We start from the raw sequence: 20969 nt of genomic DNA, 5'->3' as shown, positions 1-20969 counted from the left end.
CTGCATTTTAAAACACTTACAACTTTGACATGCATATTCGTAGTAGTTCACATGCAAAAGAAATTTGAGGTAAAATGTAAGGGTTAAAAGTGCATACCTTAATTTTTTCACATTTGATTTTCACTCATTTTGTTTGGGTTGTCCCTAATGTAATGCTTATTATACAAGCAACATGTTTTAGAGTACAAGTTGGCAATTAATATGAACCTAACTAGTGCACAAGTGACATGTTTTGATTATCAATTTAAATTTTAGTAATTAACTTGAACCTAATCTGCTCAAATTAATTACCAACTAAAAAGTGGGTAACTAACCTAAACCTAACTGGTTCATACCATTACACATCCTCATGGGTTGTTCCTATTTTCATTTTACCCATTCTTTTATCTTGGTCAAATTTGTGGGCACATAAATGAATTTGGTTAGGATCCATACCATGGATTTGACCAAAAGGATTTCAAACTCAAAATTTAAAATTGACCCAAGTTGACACCTTCACAACTAGTTGTCACTTTAATGAATTGAGCATGAAACATTCAAACTTGTATGCTAGGATGTTGTTTAAAAGTAAGCTCTAATTCATTTATAGGTATCCATTATCAATTAGCTCTTATTCAACTACTAACGTCATCAACAAGAGAGTGTAATTAACATACATCATCATTTGCATTTGGTGATAGACTAGGACATATTGCATAGTTGATTATGTCTTCAATAATTATTTCAAACTATTAATTTGGGTCCAAGGGCTTGACATAAGGAGAAGATCATTGCTTAGCAAACTCTTGAAAGTGTTCCTCAATATTGTTAAATTTAGACATTGAGATGAGAATATTCTAGACATAAAAAGATGCACATGTCATTTGATCAAATATATATTAAAATAAAGGATAGAATCATTTTTTATCATTTTTTAAGGCATGCCGATTAATTTTTTAGTTGTGAATTTTACTCGAAATATAAAACAAAACAACAAAACATTTATGATATTGCTATCAGGGTTCAACTGTGTAGTTTTTGAGTCAAACTCAATGAACCACTACTCGTGAAACATGGGTCAATGAGTTTGAATAAAAAACTACATAGTTGAACCCTGATAGCAATATCATAGTTTGACTTGCTGTGGAAAATACCTCCTACTTAACAAAATATTTGTTAAAACTTATCGATCATATACTTGATTATAGAACATCATTTTAGATTACTACATGCAATCTTCATCAAAATACTTTGTCATCACATTCAAAACAAATTCCTTAATCCATGTTTATCACTTTAAAAAAACATATTTAATTACTATCTCAATTCATAATTTTCTTCTTTCTTCTTTCTTCTAATTATCACTTATAACCTTTATTTACCCTAAACTCCTTGAAAGGTGTTCATTTCATTTTAACATTATAAAATAAAAAAAATACAAGCTTCCCAATCCGCGACGGGACTGATTGGATTCTCTATATAAGAGCCAAAGAAAGGCTCACCTCAGTATTGACAAAAATATCTTGTGATGGAGAGTGCGGAAGCAGACCTCTGGACAACTGTTCGCCTGGACATTGGTGAGTCACCTGGATTTTTAAAATCACTATCTTATTTATGGCACAATGATTAGGCATTATTTCTGGGTGATGTTTATTGGATCGAAAGTAAAACATTTACTAGATTTGATATGGATTAGAATCCTGTTTCATTTCCAGTGGACTCAGCTGCTCTACAAACGCTTTGCACATAATGGACAATTTTTAGGACGTATCAGTGTTTATGTGGCCGCGGAAGAAACAAAATTAACTTCACACAATATAAAAGTTAAATACCCTTGTTCTCAAATTCCAATTAGGAATGGCGTCTTTAACGTAACTTCTATACAATTTGAATTCCAAGCCACTCTATGCTTTTCTGGCAAGACCTGTTACGATGATCCTATGTTCTGCTCAGTTTGCTTTTGATGGATTAAGAAATACTGGAATGATCCATGGAATGAAGTACCTACGAAATCCTCGGAATGATAATTGAATTGGATAATAACTTGAAGGTAATTGGGGATGAATATGGGTAAGCGGACTAGGGGAAGAGTATGTCGTTTTAGCTAACTTTGCGCATTCACATATCCTAAATGATACATCAGATTTTGACAATTTTTTTTGGTTTTTGTATGCGACTTAACTGCTTATAGCCATTGTTTTGGCTTCTGGGTAGTAAAGATGAATGCTGTGGGATCCGTTGGCCACACAAGGATAAAAAAAAAGGTCATTTAGAAGTGTCGCTTGATACCTACTTAAAGATGCCCAATAACTATGTACTACAACCACCTCAAAAATTGCCAATACTTATGCATAGATGCCTTAGTAGTCGTGCGCTATGGGTACCAATAAAGTTGCACAACGCCAATTAAATTCTACGAATTTTAGCTTCTGGGGTTAGAAGTGGACGGCTATTGGTACTTGTGAAATTTAATAATTGGTTTTTAGTTATATTTCTTGTTTTTTGAAAGTTAGTAATTGGGGCGTTGGGTGAGCAAGGAGTGAACGGTCATTGGAACATGGTTGGTAATTGGGCCCCTTCTCCTAAAGAGTAGGGATTTGTTTTTATGAAATTTGGTTACCTCACTTGGATTCTATTATGCTTTACACAACTGTGCCATTTTGTCTGAGCAAAATTCAGATACCCTCTTTTGGTTGCATTCCTTTGTCTAGAGTTTCCATTGTTTTGTAATGGCATTCCTTTTTCTAGAGTTTCCATTGTTTTGTAATGGCTTGAAGAGGTGGCTCTAAAGTTTTATCTTCGGGGAAGTTATGAATTTCAGGTTAGGGGGAAAAGTTTCCATCCGAATGCACCTTGAAGTGAACCATTCATTGAAAATCCTATGTCCTAGGGGTCAAGCTTGAGTCTTTTTTGAACTGTTGGATGTATAGAGCCCTATAAGATGTCATCCCAATAGACATGTGGTGTGAGGTATTGTAGCAATATTCACCGAGGTGCAACGATTTGATCCATGTGGTGTGCTAATTTGAAATATTATTCCTCAAGCACCCCTCAATCCACTTATTCACCATCTTTGTTTGTCCATCAGTTTGGGGATGGTAGTTGGTACTAGGTGTGAGTTCTGTACTTGTCAAGCAAAATAATTCTTGCCAAAAGGAATTGAGAAATCTTCTGACCTTGTCATTTACAATGTTTTCGGGCAAGTAATGTGGTCTGAAAATTGAAAATCTCCTTGAACAATATGTTTGGTATTTGATTTGCCTTAAAATCTGGAGCAACAAAAATAAGATGTGCATACTTTGTCAATCTATCAACCACAACATAAATAGAATCTTTACCGTGTACTTTGGGCAGACTTATGATGAAGGCTATAGATAAGCTCTCCCATTTCTGTTTAAGAATTGATAGTGGTTGAAGCAGGTCTGCTGCAAAAAAAAAATTCTCCTTTGTTTTGTGGGCAGGTCATGCATTCTATAATGTGCTTATGGACATCTTCATTCAATCCCGTCCATGAAAACCTTTCACAGATCTGCCTATATGTTTTTTAATACCCTTGATGTCTTGCTGTTGGGGTATCATGAAAGGCTTCCAAAATTTTCTTCTTGATCTTAGAATCAAGCACCAAAAGTAATCTGTATTTATACAGGATTAGCCCTTCCTGCACAACATATTGTCATCTTTCACAACCTCATTAATGATGTTAGTAGAAAATTCATTCTTAGCATACTTAGCAATAATGGAAACCATCCAATCGGCAAAAAGAGTAGATAATGAGCATAGAGTAGGTCTCCTAGAAAGTGCATCAGCAGCGACATTCCTCTTGCGCATCATGTACTCTATTTGGAAATAATAAGCTTGCAACTTGCTTACCCATTTTTGTTGGCAATAACTCAAATTTTTTTAATCCAAGAAGAACTACAAAGTAGTGTGATTAGTCTTCTAAATGAATTTTCTACAAACTAAATACTTTCTAAACTTCTATAGTGCTTGCATGATGGCCAACAATTCCTTATCATAAATGGAATGCCCCTTCTTTAAATGGCTTAATTTCTTGCTCTCAAAAGCTATGGGATGCCCCCTTTAACTTAGGATAGCTCCAATGCCTTCTCTAGAAGCATCATATTCAACCACAAAGGGCAAAAAAAATTAGGAATGGCAAGCAAAAGGCATGAACTCATTACCTCGTTCAATTTGTCAAAAGTTTTTTGGGAATCTTCATTCCATCCAAAGGCTCCCTTCTTTGTCAAATCAGTCAAGGGTACAGCTAATTGAGAGAATCCTTTCACAAATCTCCTATAATAACAACATAATCCAAGAAATCCTTTTAGTTGGATTAGATTGATAGGTGGAGGTCAATCAACGATTGCCTAAATCTTCTAATGATCCACCTGAACACTCTTGTAACTTATGACATGACCTAGGTATAGAATTATAGATAATTCAAACTCAAATTTGGACAACTTAGTATAGGAGGACTGCTGCTCCAAAATGCTTAGAACCATGTCTAGGTGTTCTACGTGTTCCTTCCAAGTCTTGCTGTAGATCAATATGTCATCAAAGAAAACGAAAACAATTTTTCTAATATGCGTATTGAATACCTGATTCATGCATGATTAGAATGTAGTTGGGGCATTAGTGAGTACGAAAGGCATGACCAAAAACTCAAAATGTCCATAATCGCACGAGAAGGCTGTCTTCTCAATGTCTTTGTCCCTCATTCAGATTTGATGGTATCTTGATCTCAAATCAATCTTGGAGAAGTATACAACTCTGTGTAATTCATCTATGAGCTTATTTGTCCTTGGAATAGGATATCTATTTTTGATGGTATTTTTGCTCGATGCTCTATAGTCTATACACATCCTCATAGTGTCATTCTTCTTCACAAGAAATATTACGAAGGGGCTAAGGCTAGGTCTTATGAATCCCATGTCAAGAAGTTATTTGATGGCCTTCTCTTCCTCTTTATACCCTCTTGGATGGCAGTATGGTGTCATGATAATAGGTTTAGCCCCTTCTAATTTTGTAGCATGCTGAAACCCTTTATCCGATGGTAGTCTTGGAGATATGTCATTGAAAGCTACACAATCCCTGTCCAAATTTTTTTGAATATTAATATGATGCATACCTTTCTTTCTTAATGGAGACTTCGTGGGAAGAATCAATCAGTTTGTTGCCCATTTTAGTTGGCCTCTATGGAAGGTTCTCTCCATCCTCTTCGCTATCACAACTTGAGGAGCCCCATTGGAGATCCCTATAAGGACAATATTCTTCCCTTCTGTTGTAAACTTAAGTTTCATAGTCTGATAATTCTGTGAATACTTCCCTAGAGATTGCAACTATTGTAATCCCATGACCATGTTAGCACCTCCCAAACCAATCACATAAAAGTCATCGCATACCTTATGATCTCCTAGTGTGATATTGAGTTGATAGATTATTCAGTTGCATAGAATGGTGGATCCATCATCAAGTACTGCAACATTGAAACCTTTAAATCTGTCCGCCTTCAGTCCTCTCTTCATCACCAAACCTTCGTCGATAAGGTTGTGAGTGGCCTCGTTGTTGATGAGAACAATAATCGTATGTCCTGTTAGCACTCCATAGACTTTGAAATGAAGATATTTCGAGGCTTCAAAGAGAGCAGCGAGTGTACTTTCCCTTGTGGCTACATGTTCTTCAGTAATGTGTTCGACAAAGCCTTCAAATTCCTCTGGTTCATCTTTTGTCTCAGAATCTTTATTTGACATTACTTCTATGTAGTGTATTTGTCTTGTACTCGAGCATATGTGTTTGGGAATCCACGGCTTTTTGCAAGAGAAACACAACTTCTTCCTTCTAAGTTCATTCTTCTTCTCATCCATCTTGCTCATTTTTGGGGGTAATGCCGTGGGTTGAGGGATGCTCTCAAGGGTAGGCTTTTGTTGTGGCATCGATGGTGCACTATTGGAGTAGGATTTTCTTTTGGTCACCAAGTCTTCCAATCTTAGAGCTCTTTTGATGGCTTCTTGTAAGGAATTTGGATCAAACACCTTTACCAAACCCTTGAGTAATTTGGAGTGGCCTTCTAGAAAAAGAACTTTGAGTCTCTTTTTTGTCACATCTATGATAGCTTGTGAAACTCTGCCATATAGTGCTCAATTGCACCCTCTTGTCTCAATTTTGCTAGCTCCTTGAAGTAAATCTTTGGATCTTTCTTGTCAAACCTCTCTATCAATCTTTGGTTGAACTCTTCTATAGTAGTGATAGAGCTATGTACTTGGGTCGTCATGCCTTGGTACCACCATTCGTGAGCCACACCCTCCAGGTGTAAAGTGGCAAACTTAATGGCTTCTTATTCAAGCATGCGGTTCAAGGAGAGATATGTATCCAACTTCTACAACCAAGCTCTAGCTTAATAACCGTTTGATCTATTATATGTGGGTATATTGATCTTTCCCAAGTGATGTTGAATGTCCTTATGGGTCTGCTCCTCATATGTTCTCCCTTGCCCATTTCTTTGATACTCATAGTACTGCATAAAAGTCATGTCCTGGTGGACGAATGGGTATAGGGCACTGTATTTGGTGCGATACTTTGCCAATTCATCCTCTTGTTGTGTGGGTTGTTCTTCCAAGAGTTATGTGTCCCGTCTTTCTAGAAATTTGGCTTTGAATATCTTTTGGGGCGGGTTAATGGAAATCTTGTCATGTGCCAAATTACTTCCTTCTGCATCATTATTTTGTGCAGGTTTGGTGTGGCTGACTAAGTTGGTCAAGTTTTGCATTAATTGCACAAGCATTTGATTGGTTTACTGCTGATTGATCAGGAAAGCCTTGAAATCTTCTTCTTGATCAGCCATTTTCTTCTTACCTCTGTCCCCAATTTCATAGATATCTTCCTGTGTGGTTGCATTTTGACCTTTTCCTCTCTCTTTCTAGAGCTCTTAGGTCTCTTTGACTTAGCTGCATACAACAAAATAACCCAGCAGGTTGGTGGGACTATTGTTTTGATACCATTGAGATGTCCCTTTCCAGAATTTTTAACAAAATAGCAGATTTGAAACATAAACAACATTCAGTGAATAACATCAATCACTCTTCTCTAATTATATCCAACGGCAGAATCAATTACATTTAACAACACAAATAAACTTGAACAAATGAGTCAAAACGCTAGCAGTAAATTTATTGATTATAACCTGATCTCAACAAGGAACTGTCATTACACAACAACACGCAACAATAACAAACAATGTTCACACTGAGTCACTGAACTCTCTTGCAAATCCTTTAAGCTCCAATGCACTTTGTGAGTGAGAATTCTTTCAAGAACGAAAGGGCTTTTGTCCTCTGGTTTTGGCAATCAATGGGTTTTCATCTAAGATACTGGTTCTTGTCTAAAAGGGCTGGGTCCGGGTCTTAGTTCTTGCCTGGTCCTGGTCCGAGCCTGGGTTCTCCCATGCAGGACCCACAGAGAACCCAGCCACCTGGGCAGGACCCGGGTGGAACCCAGGGAGAACCCGGGCGGACCTGGGAGAACCAAGGCCCGTGGGTTCCCAAAAACGGGGCCCATGGGTCATAAAAGACCAAAAAACAATAAAAAAGCTTGAAGCTATGAATGGTTTGTCATTAGTTATTACTGATTACATTTGAAAACTTGAATCTTGAATCAGTTGAAACTTGAAACTTGAATATTATCTTTTTTGCAAATTATGAATATGATATTAGACTTTAGTTATTACTGATTACATTTGTGATATATGAACTCAGAATATTTATTGGCATTGGCAATTATGGATTTATGATTTATGATTTATGATTTATGTATGGAAAGTCACATTGTATATTTCATATTTGTATGGATTGTATCATTGTAATAATCAATAATGGTAGTGATAGTTTATAAATTATATAATTATATTTTATAATTTTGATTTTTGAACATATATATAATATATGTACATATATATATAAAATTAATATATATAATATATGTACATATATATATGTGTGTGTGTGTGTGTGTACAGATGTACCTGTACCCGTACATTTTTTTTTTGCCGAATCCGTACCCGTATCCATATCCGTACCTGTACCTGAATCGGTAACTTAGGTTTTCGTCCATTGAGCACAGTCTCCTATGGGTTTTTGTTTACAGAAGATTACTGAACACAAGTGCCCAAAAGATACAATAAAATAACATGGATAGCCACAATTGGAATGCTTTCCTAGTTTTATTTGCTCTTCACACAAAAGACCAAACAAGTCAGCTTAGACCCAAAATGGCACAAGACCCAAATTTGAATACTACATGTTACATTATGAGTTGGCCTTACAGGCCTTATAGGCTTTTCCCATCGGAGTTTCAGATTTTTCTCTCCCCTTCAACTTGACATTCATTGGGCCATAACCTCAATCATTGTCATTTAATTGCTCTATGGCATGTGTTGGGAGGTGCCCTTGATTTCTGACATCCGACAATTTCCTAGTGTGAGGCAAGCGAAATGCCTGATCTTGGACCTTTGACAACTCTTGACACATGTCAGAAGTAGGTCTGATGCTTGACCCTTGACGACCTTTGGATGTTCATCAAGCGGCACCCCCAATCCTTGCTCTTCGACTGCCCTTAGGCATGCGCTAAGGAGTACCTTCAACCCCAAACTTTGACAACGTCCTGAGCGAACAATTTTTTTTTTTTTTTTGAAAAAGGGACACGACATTTGGTGAACTTTTCCTTGGAGCTAATGAAATTTGTCCATAAATCATAACTTGATGAACAATTCTCCTATGCCAATCTTGACGCTGTTAATGCTGAAAACTCAACCTTGGTGATTCTTTCAAGTGGGACACTAAACCTATTGATTTGGTTGATGCAATAAAACCCTCAACCACCTTGATTTTGGATCTTATGCCATCTGGTGTTGGAGGTGGCTGAAAACTCAGATCAACTGGTACCTGCAATAATCGAGGGAAAGGAACTTTGTTTCAGCTGCACTTGACAAAGTCTGAAAAGCACTCTTTGATGGGCACTGAATGGCATGTTTTAGGACTGTTTTTCATTTAACACTTGATTGAGTTATAAAGCAAAAATTCGGGCTGTCTATGCCAAGGGGAAACACACCCGTTTATCATGTTTTTAGGTGCCAAAATCTGTCATTAATCCTGGGTGTCGTTTTTCAATGGCTTAGCCATAATCAAAATGCACCAAAGGGGTTTAACAGTGGCGATGAGTGCTTAAAATTGCCCCTGGATTGTGTTATCAAACTGACCTCTCCCATTGGCATGGTTCATATGCGGTTTGCCACTTTTTAAGAAATGGAGCAAATGTTTATGGTGCTCTGTCTTCACTTTAGGTGCCATTTTAGATTGGTTGCGCCACTTCAGAAATGCATCGAGCATAAATAACTGGCAAAGAATTTTTGAAAACGCTTTTCCTTAATGTTATAACACCAGCTTTATGGCTGAGCACAATTTTGTATTAAGTATGCTATGTTCTTAAGAGATTTTGTGGAGATTTTTGGGTGAACGTACCACTAAAATTGCTTTCCAAACCTCCCATGGTACGTTTTCATAATATTGTTGTTATACTTTTAAATGAGTTTGATTGATAGGTGGAACTTCTAGGTAGCATTGCATCATGAAATAGCATCACCTGTCACTTATAAATACTCCACAATTTAATTCGTCTTATGTTTAAATTTTTAAATGCTCAGGTTTGGCGTGAATTACTCAAGCAACTGCTATCTTGCTGTTTTCATGGCAGAGTTTGGAAATGGTTTGCCAACACAAATTAGTGTCCAAGTTCCATCTCTTTCCCTTCTTTTGCTAAATGCTTGATCACTTATCTTTGGCACCTTGAGTGTGGTTCTCCTATAGCACTGCCACTTGATTTGTGTGCCTTATAAACTTGAAATTCTTCCCTCAATGCTGGCACACTTCCTTTACATCTTTGTCACCCTTCTTCATGCTACGGTGGAACATTTAAATGACCAGGCCACTTGAAAAGTGTGCTTCTTTCTGACTTGTCTTCATTTGCCTTGTGTTGATGGTGTGTTGACAGTGCCCCTGAGGTGGCAGGTTGGAAGAGTTCTACTTGACATTTGCACAATCTTGCATTTAAATTCAAGTCTGAGACATTTCTTCCTCCTGCTTATGCTGGAGCTATCAAAGTATCAGGAGATTTATCATGTTTATGTAGCATACCTCATCCTTGAGCAATCTTTAAACACTGCTAATTGACAAACTAGACCAGGATCTTATGACTTTGCAATTTGATAGGAAGGAAAACCTGACAGACATTGATAACATGATAAGAACAACATAATGCATCATGGAGTGTGGTCTGACACATTGATGCTAACAAATCCTACACAGTTGAATGCAGAAACAAAGCACTAATCATAATGGACTTTGGAAGTCTAATCTCTTTGAAGAATGACATAGTTACTGACTGCAAACTTGACTGAGGGCAAAATTTCAGGGTACCAATACAAGGATAGAAAACGAGGGAGAGTAGATGTTATGACACAGTCACTTTCTCCATTTCTTTGAAAAATGAAAATTGTCTATTACTTGTGGCAATGACCATTCTAGATTTTTTCCTTTTTAGGGAAAAAATGGCTTCATGGTAATATCATTCCCTCTAAAATATACTTCTCCACCACAAAAGTACTTTTCTTTTCTGAAATGTTTTTCTCTAAACATAGTTGCAGTCTAAGTCTGATAATTTTGCATGTGGTGTTACAAAATGAAATAAATTTGTATGTGTCAAAAGTAGAGGCATCTACCTCTTTAGGGTTTAACACTAAAAAGCTAGTGTTCCACTCTTCTGAGAATAGTGACCCGCCTTTAGCACTCCTCAATACCTTTTAGACATCCTTCCCTACAATATGTAATCTTTTTTTCTTTTCTTTTGAAAAATCCTGTTTGAAAGCCATCCAGTTGCAGGGCTTTGTGCACGTGAGAGCAAACAATGCTTTTCTTACTTCTTCCTCCTCGATGGAATTCATAAGTGCTTGATTCTCTTTCTCATTGATAAGCTAGGGGAGATTTTGAAGTAGTTCTTGAATTTCCACATTCTCATTTGATTCTTTGAATCTTCAGTCAATAAATTTTTGAAGTATTCTTAAGGTGCTTTTCTGATATCTTTATCTCCTGTAGTATTTCTCCTAAAGGAAGGGTGATTTTATTAATTCTATTGATTTTATCTCTTGTAGTACTTGTTTAAAGGAAGAGTGATAGGAGGAAGATTATAGTGTTCTTATTCCCTAATTTTGATCAATTTCCTTGAGATTTTTTCGTCCAAGATTAGTAAACATGTGAAAGATTAGTAAACATTTATTTTCGTCCAGATCTTGATTCATGCTTGTGTTTGTTAATCTGTAAACTGATTAGATATTCCAGTAACAATTCTTCAACTATTGATGGTAAACTATCATCATTCTAAGGATCCTTCCATTGACTGTATTTTCTGAAAAAATGGGTAATTTCTAAACAGCATTTCATTAGAACATCAATTGGAACATTTGAAAACATAGGAAAGCTCAAGACATGAAAGGGAACAAGCATGACAATGACCGAAACAGAGTTTATTGCCCTGGAGAAACCTTCAAACAGGTCAAAACTCTAGCAAGAGTGAGCTTGAATCTCCTCAATCACTACTTCCAGTCAAATAGAAGTTGATAAATCATAAATGTCATAAATGAGTACAACTGCGCTTGTGGCACACTGAATCTGAGCTTCACATCCACGCACTGCCTGCAACTCCAAGGAAAACCTGTTCTCCAATAACAGCTGTAAGTTCTGAATAAAAGATGAATCAATTCCCAAAGGTGCCAGCATTGGAACATTGTTTTTCCTTTGTTTTATATGTCTGAAGGGCGAATCTCCAATGAATAGTTGCATGGAAAAGGAAGAGATACTGTCGGCAGCCATTACCCTGCCCCCACGAGTCAAAATTAAGAAACTGCCACTTCCTGCAGACTGGCAGTTTGTTACCAACTGAAACATGCTCTGATTCTTCATCTTTTCCCTTGCTTTCTGACTTCCTCAAGATTCTCTAGATCACCCCAAGGTCATCTTCATCACTGGTGACTCATAGTTGGTTGCATAACTGTCATGGCAAGGAATTCTGAGTCTTAGACAATGTTTTGATTGAAAGTGACAAATTTTGTTGTTCTAAGCAATGATCTCAATCAGATCTATGGCTCATTTGTGATGTTTTTTTGGGTATTGATTAACTCATTCAAAGAACTTCATTTTCTCAAAAAGGCTTCCAAAGTACGCTTGGTTTTAATTTCTAATTTCATGCTTTACATTTTTCACATTTTTTAAAGGATGAATCTTTTGGTGCCTTATTCTTTGTTCTCCGCCATTTTTTTATATTTTCTTCAAAGATGGGGTCCTGAAATCCATGCAAATTGTATTTTAAATGAAATCTTTTTGGGCCTTTGATCCTTTGCAATTTCAATTAAGTTGACCTGCTGTTGGATCCAACAGAGCGGAGAATTTATAATATATAATTTATTAATTTGCATTCTCCTTCCCCAGTCAGCACTGATCAGCTACCTGGCTAACTTTTAAAAAAGTCATTTCCCTTTATTTATGATTTGTCCAGCTGAAGAAATCTAACTTTGGCTCATCTGAATGAAAAAATAAGTCATAGAAAATGCATTTAAACCTAGGGAGCTTGTATGTCTGGAACAATGATATTAGTTCCTCCTTTTCTTTCATTAGCATGCAGAACTGGATAAAAATCTACCCAATGTTGCAATTTATTTCACCTTACACTCTTCTAAAGCTTTCCTGAAAATTCCAACACTTGCTCTCTCACACTTTTAGGTCTATAAACTTTAGATATGGCACAATTCATGTCTTTGATTAGAAAATTAATACAAAAGGAGGTTTGAGACACAATCATAACATTGGAAGCTCTGGGCTTCCAAAGCACAACCACTCTTTCTGTATTAACGTTTGAACTTACACAGTTCATTTGCATTTCCTCCACAAACTCTGAGCTACAACTTTAGACTAGTTGGATTCAATTTGTTGTTTCCAGGAGCAACAGCGGTTTAGGATTCTCTTTCTCTATTAGTTGCTTAATTAAGTGGTTTTCCAGTATAATGATTTCATTTTGTCTTGGTGGAAGGCTTTTCCCTTTGGCCAAATAGTAAATGCTTCGAGGGTCTTGTGGTGACCCTATTCAAAATTTACCAGGGCTTCTAGTTGATCTTTTGCACGATTTTCTTTCTCTCTAGTTCATTTTGCATCCCTGTATTTGGCTAAGACTTGATAGCTGGGTGATCACAATCTTGCCACCTTTTTTTGTGACTTTCTTCCCACTATTCTTGATTCTTATTGCTTACTGTTTTCTGTCTGATCAGACCTTGCTGTGTTCAAATATGTATGCTCCATATTTTGGCGTGTTTAAAATAATCTCCTTTGTGGAAGCTGTGTCGTATTTTCTTGAATTTGTTCTGGTTTAATGTCATTCTTACTTTTATGTTATAAGCTTCTATAAACGGCTGCTAAAATCAATTCTTCAATGCTTCAGAAGATCAATGGGTTTGCTATGCTAACACCTTGTGGGTTCTTATGTTGGGCCTAGCCCTGCAATGAGGCCAAGAGCAGCACACCATTTCACACTTCTGCATTGGACAAAAGGCATTTATGCCTTCATCTGATAAGATGAGATGTTTTAGGCACTCTCTTAATGAGTGAGAGTAAGATTATTGGGGCTATATCTAGGACCCTTATGGTTACTAGCATTTGAAATGAATTCTCAGGGTAGCTTCTTTTTAGGAGCAAATGAAACTATTAAAGTATGAAAATTTGTATGCTATGTATATCTTATTGTTTGTAACCAATATTTAATGAAGTTATTTCTCAGATGCCAAAAATAGAGGATCGTAGCCTTAGATTATTATGAATGGTGACACAATTTTTGCAGGGTGCTTACTTTCTTAGCAATGGACTTCATGGGTGAATTTCCTTCTTCTTTTATTGTCTGTTATGCGTCTACCAGTATTAATAAACATATTTGGGTTTTTGTGAGTATGCATCATATCATTTCTATTTATCTTAAAAATGTTGGGACATACAGAGGAAGATTCTACACATTTCTCAGTGTTTCGTTCTTTCAAAATTTGCCTTAGACTGTTATTTCTTTTATAGTTCTCTTCTTTCTTGCATCATGTTTTGAATTTTGTTATTGTTTTTGAAGTAGTAAGTTATGCTGAAGCCGCATAACTCAATATATAGATGATTTGCATAACTGTCTGCTTTCTACTTTTCAGTGGAGAATTTTTTGAAATTTTGTTTTTCATTTTGAGTAGAGGAAGAATTATCAACTTAACATCAAAATGTAAGACATGCTGCTTGACCATATAGGTGGGATGAAATTTACGACTACAATATGCACATTGACTCAACGTGATCCAGATTCAATGCTAGCTGCAATGTTCAGTGGTCGACATTCTATTTGTAAGGATCCCCAAAAGGTGACTACTAACTTTTCTTGAGAAAGCTTCTATGGATTTGTGCTCTTTAATTTTATGTCGGTAACAATATATCAAGGATATGTCTTTTTTCTTTATTGAAGTGATTAGTTTAGTGTAATGTCCCCTACTAGGTTTAGGTCTGTTTTAACCAAAATTAACCTATTTCAATGTACTTACGACTTAAACTAAATTGATTAGGAGACAATTCTATCCTATCATGAATCAAATCAGTGATATTCCTTAGTTTTATCAATTAATTATTAATAAGTAACTTGCTCATCTATCATACATCCATAATTCTTAATGCAAGTATCAAACTTTGTTACTACTTCAGTTTTAAGGAAGAAGAAGATATGAATGTTACCAAAGCGCTTAGATACCAAATACAATAGGTTACCTCAAAGTTTACAGATCCAAGCCCTTATCCTATCTTGGGACCCTGTCCCTCAAGGTTCTCGGGATGCTGCTCCCCACCCTCTCTTGGGAGTCACCCTATTGTCTGGATTTAGACTGCCCCTCTTTGGAAACATCTCAATCCCCAACTTCTTAAATACTGACAGTAGTAACAAGAATTATATATAAACAAATTCTTCTTACTGTTTATAAGCTCTTTCTGGTTGCTATCTAGTATTGTTATTTATCCGATCAAGTCATAAATATATATTCTTTTAATTATATTTCTGTTATTATAAGTTACAGCAGATTATTCTTTAATTATATTTCTGTTATTATAAGTTACAACAGACTATTCTTTAATTACATTTCTGATATTATAAGTTACAGCAGATTATTCTGGACATTTATAGTATAATGGTAATAACATACAGTTGGCAACAGTTTACATGTTGCTGACATCCACTGACAGCCTTTTACTTTTATTTTCCTTCCTATTTTTCCTTATCATTCGATGCCTTTTTGCAAGGAAAGACCCCACTATTTAACATGGGGTAAGGGCCACGATTATTGGGAAAGACGTGTTTATATTTGGAGTCACGTCCTTCCAAAACAAATCGTTGTATACTGATGTTCTTTTTATTATTAATGGCTGTTGTCTTTGTATATTAATGAAATCGTTGACTTCATATTTAATTTCTACTTTTAATAAACATAATCGTTGCTGTTGTTAAAACTTAATGTCATTTCTGTTCTTAGTAATTTAATTAATGCTTCCTATGTTCGGCTAGCAAGGTTATAGGAGTTGGCCTTCAATATTTAGTTCTTTTATTATTTATTTGTTTTCTTTCATGCTAGAAGGCAAGTAAGAAGTGGTTGATAGGCAGGGACATGACAGTAAATTATGTTTATAACATATTTTATAATATAATATAAATTTATTTTTATTTTAATATTTCAAGAATATTTATTAATAATAAATTTTAATAAATATTAATTAAATAATTATATTTAATAAATAAATAAATTTCAAATAATCATTCCTTAGTAATTATTATATTAATTAATAATAATAATTGCTTCATTTAGATTATATACAACAATCAAGGAAGGGACATGATATTTACAATGGGTTCTTGTATTTACTAATTTTTTGATTCATTAGTGAGGAATACATCAGGGGCCTTGGCTAAAAATTAAGAGCAGTTTTACAATTAAATGGCCATAGAACCAACTAACGTACAACATGAGCAACATCAAACCAACCAAGAAACAACAAGCTTTATGAAACCACCAACCGAGTTGAAAACCTTCAAACTTGTTACCACTAGCCTACTTTAAGACTCCCCAACCATCAACACTATTTGTAAGATTTACTCCACAAACCTTCAAGTAGACTATTGGAAACTTTTTTCTGCCATCTTGTCCATCCACAAAAGTAATACCTATGCATGCAAATGAGGTATAAATGGGACACAACCTTTCACAATCAGATCTGCACCACTTATTTAAATAAGATCTGCACTTCTGATTCCCAAATTATCTCCCCTTCAAATGAGTTCTCTTCTCCCATTTATACCTCTTTTTTGGGGGAGCCACAACTTATCAAAAGTATTTGTCCAAGGGGTATGTCTTTTAACAAATCGTTATTTATGCCACTTATGAATCGATGCCAAACACTAAACAAATCTACCTGATATTACCCAAATGTTAATAATTATGTTATCAAACAAATCAGATCGAAAGGGTAGTAAAACAAATTAAATCGGTAATATGGAACATGTAGGTCTGTTCATAACATATCGGTCAACACACACACACGTATATTTATCATTCCGAGCATTGTATTAATACAATTGTACATGGATGCGAAATTAGGTATGGTCTATGACAGTCCACCCTTCCCAAATTTGCATGTCCTAAAGCAATTTAAGGTTTGGGTGCGCAAAAATTTCTACTCCTTCCCATGTTGCATCTTCTTCAAGTAGACCTTTCCACTTGATCAAATATTCCGGAATGACCCTGTTCCTTAATCGCTTTTCCCTCATGTTGAGAACCTTTTTTGGTTCTAGGATGAGTTTACCCTCATCATCAAGTGGGGTGCAGTTCTTCACACGAAGTAATTTGTTGCCCAAGGACTTTCTTTAGTCGTGAAACATGGAAGACATTGTGGATTCTATTGCTCTTAGGCAATTTCAACTCAGATGCAACTTCACCAATTTTCCTTAAGATTTTGTAGGGCCCATAGAATCAGGCCTTAAGTTTTTTCGCTCAGCTAGCTTTGATGGAAGATTGCTTATATGGTTGTAATCTCAAGAAGACCAAATCTCCAACCTCAAATGTCCATTCGGTTCGGTTTTGATCGGCATAGATCTTCTGTTCGTTTTGAGCATGGTGGAGATTATCTTTGAGAGCAATCATGATGTCAACATTTTGCTGTGCAAAATCCTTAGCTCTTGGTACTTTGCTTTCTTGAAGAATCAAACTCCCAAAAGAGGTAGCCTCATAATTGTATAGTGGCTTAAATTGGCTCATTCAAATTGATAGATGGTGTGTAGTATTATAGCAATACTCGCTGAGGTGTAGCCATCTTATTTATGCATTCTATTGGCCTGTGAAATAATTCCTCAAATATCCTTCTATCCACTTATTAACAATTTCTGTCTTACCATTGGTTTGAGGATGATAGCTTGTACTAGGTGTTAATTTGGTGCCTGTTAAACGAAAGAGCTCTTGTTAAAACATGCTAAGAAATCGTCTATCCCTGTCACTGACAATGTTCTTTGGCAACCCATGTAGTGTAAACATTTCTTTGAAGAAAACTTCGGCAATTTCAGGTGCTCTATATTATGTAGATATGGCCATAAAATGTGCATATTTGGTCAGGCGATCTACTACTATGTATATGTAATCTTTTCCTTGGATTTTAGGGAGGCCCACTATAAAGTCCATGGAGATACTTTCCTACTTCTGATTGGGTACTGGTAGAGGTTGAAGTAGGCCTGCTGGATGGGTTTGCTCCGCCTTGTTCCTTTGGCATTTCATACATTCTTGGACATGTTTGAATATATCCTTCTTAAGCCCATTCCAAGAATATTTTTCCCTCACCTGTTTATTGGTTTTGTAATATCCTTGATGTCCTGCTAGGGGGTTGTCATGGAGTTCTTTAATGATTTTGGCCCTCATCTTTGAATCCGGTGTAAGGTATAATTTGTTTTTATAGAGGATAAGTTCCTCTACTTTAGAATCTTCGTGTTGTATGTTTCCTTCAATGATGTCATTTTCATGGGAATCTTTGGCATATTCTACGATTATGGAGTGCTTCCAATCTGCTGTGATATCTATTATGGTACATAAGAAGGGCCTTCTAGACAATGCATCGACTACCATATTGTTCTTCCTTTTTACATATTCTATATCAAAATTATAAGCTTGTAATTTGCTCACCCATTTTTGTTGATAATCGCTAAGATCCCTTTTTTTTAAGAAGAATTGTAAGCTGTTATGATCTGTCTTGACCATAATTCTCCCACAAACCAAGTATTGCCTGAATTTTGCCAAGGCATGCATAATAGACAACATCTATTTGTCATAGATAGAGAAGAGCCTTTTAGTAGCAATGAGTTTACGGCTTTCAAAAGCAATTGGGTGCTTATTCTGCATGAGGACAGCTCCAATGCCCTCTCCGGATGTATCATACTATAATTCAAATGGTAAGGAAAAGTCGGAATGGCCAAGACAGGTAATGAACTCATTTACTTTTTTGAGATTTTTAAAGGCTTGTTGGGCTTGTTCATTCCACACGAAAACTCCTTTTTTGGTTAGATTTGTGAGGGGGGCTGCAATTTTTGAGAATCTTTTCACAAACCTTCTGTAATAACCGCATAGGCCCACAAATCCTCTTAGTTGAGTTAAGGTTCTGGGGTTAGATAGCCTTGATTTTCTCTTCATCAACGCTCACACCCTGCTCACTGATCTTGTGGCCTAAATATAGGATTTCCTTTAGTCCAAATTCACATTTTGAAGCTTTGGCATACAATGACTCTTGCTCAAGGATTTCTAATACTTCATCAATGTGCCTAAGATGATCCTCCCATGTTTTACTGTAAATTAAGATGCCATCAAAGAAGATTAACAAGAATTTTCTAAGTTGCTTCCTGAAAGTATGGTTCATACAAGACTGAAATGTAGTAGGGGCATTTGTTAATCTGAAGGGTAGGACTAGAAATTCTAAATGTCCACAGTGGCATTTGAATGCTGTTTTTTGGAATATCTTCCTCCCTCATCCTTATTTGGTGATACCCTGACCTCAAGTTGATCTTTGAAAAATGCTTGGCCCCATGGAGTTGATCAATGAGCTCATCCACTCTAGGAATAGGATATTGGTTCTTGATAGTCTTCTTATTCAAAGCTCAATAATCTATACACATCCTCATTGTCCCATCCTTTTCAACAAGCACAATTGATGATGCAAATGGGCTTGAACTTGGTTGAATGTGGCCCATCTCTAGTAATTCATTTATAGTTTTTTCTATCTCCTCCTTAAATCTTTGCAGATGCCTATATGGAGTGGTGATTACAGGCTGTGCTCCCTTTTCCAATTCTATGATGTGGTTAAATCCCCTTTGGGGGGTAACCTTGGAGGGATATCATTAAAGACCCTTTTATGCTTTGTAAGGATAGGGCGTATATCAATTTGAGTGGCTTTGCCTTGCGGGGTGGACTTATCAAGAATCATACACTGGGCTGCCCATTCTCCTTGTCCCTTCTTAAAAATTCTTTTCATTTTTTTACAAGAGACTACCTTCGGAGATCCGTTGGGCAATCCTTTTAATGTCACTTCTTACCCATCATGTTGGAAACAAATTGTTAAGTTCGGTAGATCGAACATAAAGCATCCTAGGGAGTATATCCAGGGGGTGCCTAATATTATATCAGCATCCAATGGTACTACATAAAAGTCCTTAATGGGGTTCTTTCCTAGAAGCATTTCTAATCGAGGTACAATCTTTGTGCATTCGACCATGGCTCCTGTAAATCCCTTGAAATCTTTAGTTTCCAATTTCCTTTTTGCCACCAATTGTTCATCTATGAAGTTGCGAGAGGCTTCGCTATCTACTAAGGTGATGACTTTTTGTCCTTTAAGGGTGCTCTTTATGCGGAAAGGGTGGTGTTTGGAAATTTGAGTGATAGTGGCTAGAGTTGCTTGTTCTTCATCACCATACCTAGCCTTCTTGTTGGGATTCTCTTCACTCTCTTACTCAGAAGTTGCTTCTAATTGGTGGGCTTGGCTCTTACATTTATGTCAATCTACTAAGGTGATGACCTTTTGTCCTTTAAGGGTGCTCTTTATGCGGAAAGGGTGGTGTTTGGAAGTTTGAGTGATAGTGGCTATAGTTGCTTGTTCTTCATCACCATACCTAGCCTTCTTGTTGGGATTCTCTTCACTCTCTTCCTCAGAAGTTGCTTCTAATTGGTGGGCTTGGCTCTTACATTTGTGTCTCGATTCCCATCTTTCCTTGCATGTATAGCATGATTTTTTTTTTATCTAAATCTCCTTTATGACAGTTGTGCCATTTTCCCAAGGTTCTTGACATTTGAAGCATAAATTCTTTCTTTTAATCTCATCTTTGTCTATGAAACCCTTGCGGTGATTGTCCTTGTTGTGAAAAGTTTTTGTATGATCATTTGGAGCTTTGATATTAGGGGTTGATGATTCTAATCTTAAAGCCTTTTCAATAGCATCATCTAGGGTTATTGGATTAAGGGCACCTGAAAAATAATTGAATGATTATATTCACGAATAGACAATGTATATAAAGAGAATTACAAGACGGTGTTCTAAAAAGAACAAACCGTTCAACTAAAGCTTCAACATGAAGCTAAAAAGCTAAAACGCTTAAAAAAGCTAAAAACTAAAAAGCTAACTACGTCTTCTAATAAAAGAAGCAGTAGTTACACTAAACGAACTAAAAAGATAACTAAGATGACCATTATAGAATAGACATAATATTATTTTAATACCCTCCCTAATGGTCATCGTACTCAATACCCTATAGAAGGCACTACAGGTCTTTTGATCACAAAGGCAATGCAAAGAGCACTTTGCTGCTATGAA

The 20969-nt window shown here is 36.2% G+C and overlaps 1 protein-coding gene across 7 annotated transcripts in view; it reads left to right on the top strand.

Moving 5' to 3' along the window:
- The first annotated feature begins 1406 nt into the window (after positions 1–1406).
- The window catches only part of LOC131080015 (FH protein interacting protein FIP2), a 120557-nt gene continuing 100994 nt past the window's right edge, over positions 1407–20969 (top strand). For 2 of the 7 annotated variants that reach the window (XM_058018075.1, XM_058018072.1), the window contains exons 1-2: positions 1407–1556; positions 14349–14458. In XM_058018075.1, the coding sequence (XP_057874058.1) occupies positions 1508–1556; positions 14349–14458 (159 nt within the window). In that variant the 5' untranslated portion in view covers positions 1407–1507. Of the gene's footprint in view, positions 1557–1694; positions 2030–14293; positions 14459–20969 lie in introns of those variants that run through there. The other 5 variants (XM_058018071.2, XM_058018077.1, XM_058018073.2 and 2 more) reach the window with 5 other exon arrangements.

This window comes from Cryptomeria japonica, chromosome 3 (assembly GCF_030272615.1).
Source record: "Cryptomeria japonica chromosome 3, Sugi_1.0, whole genome shotgun sequence".
NCBI lineage: Eukaryota > Viridiplantae > Streptophyta > Pinopsida > Cupressales > Cupressaceae > Cryptomeria > Cryptomeria japonica.
This window is presented reverse-complemented; position numbering and strand designations above follow the sequence as displayed.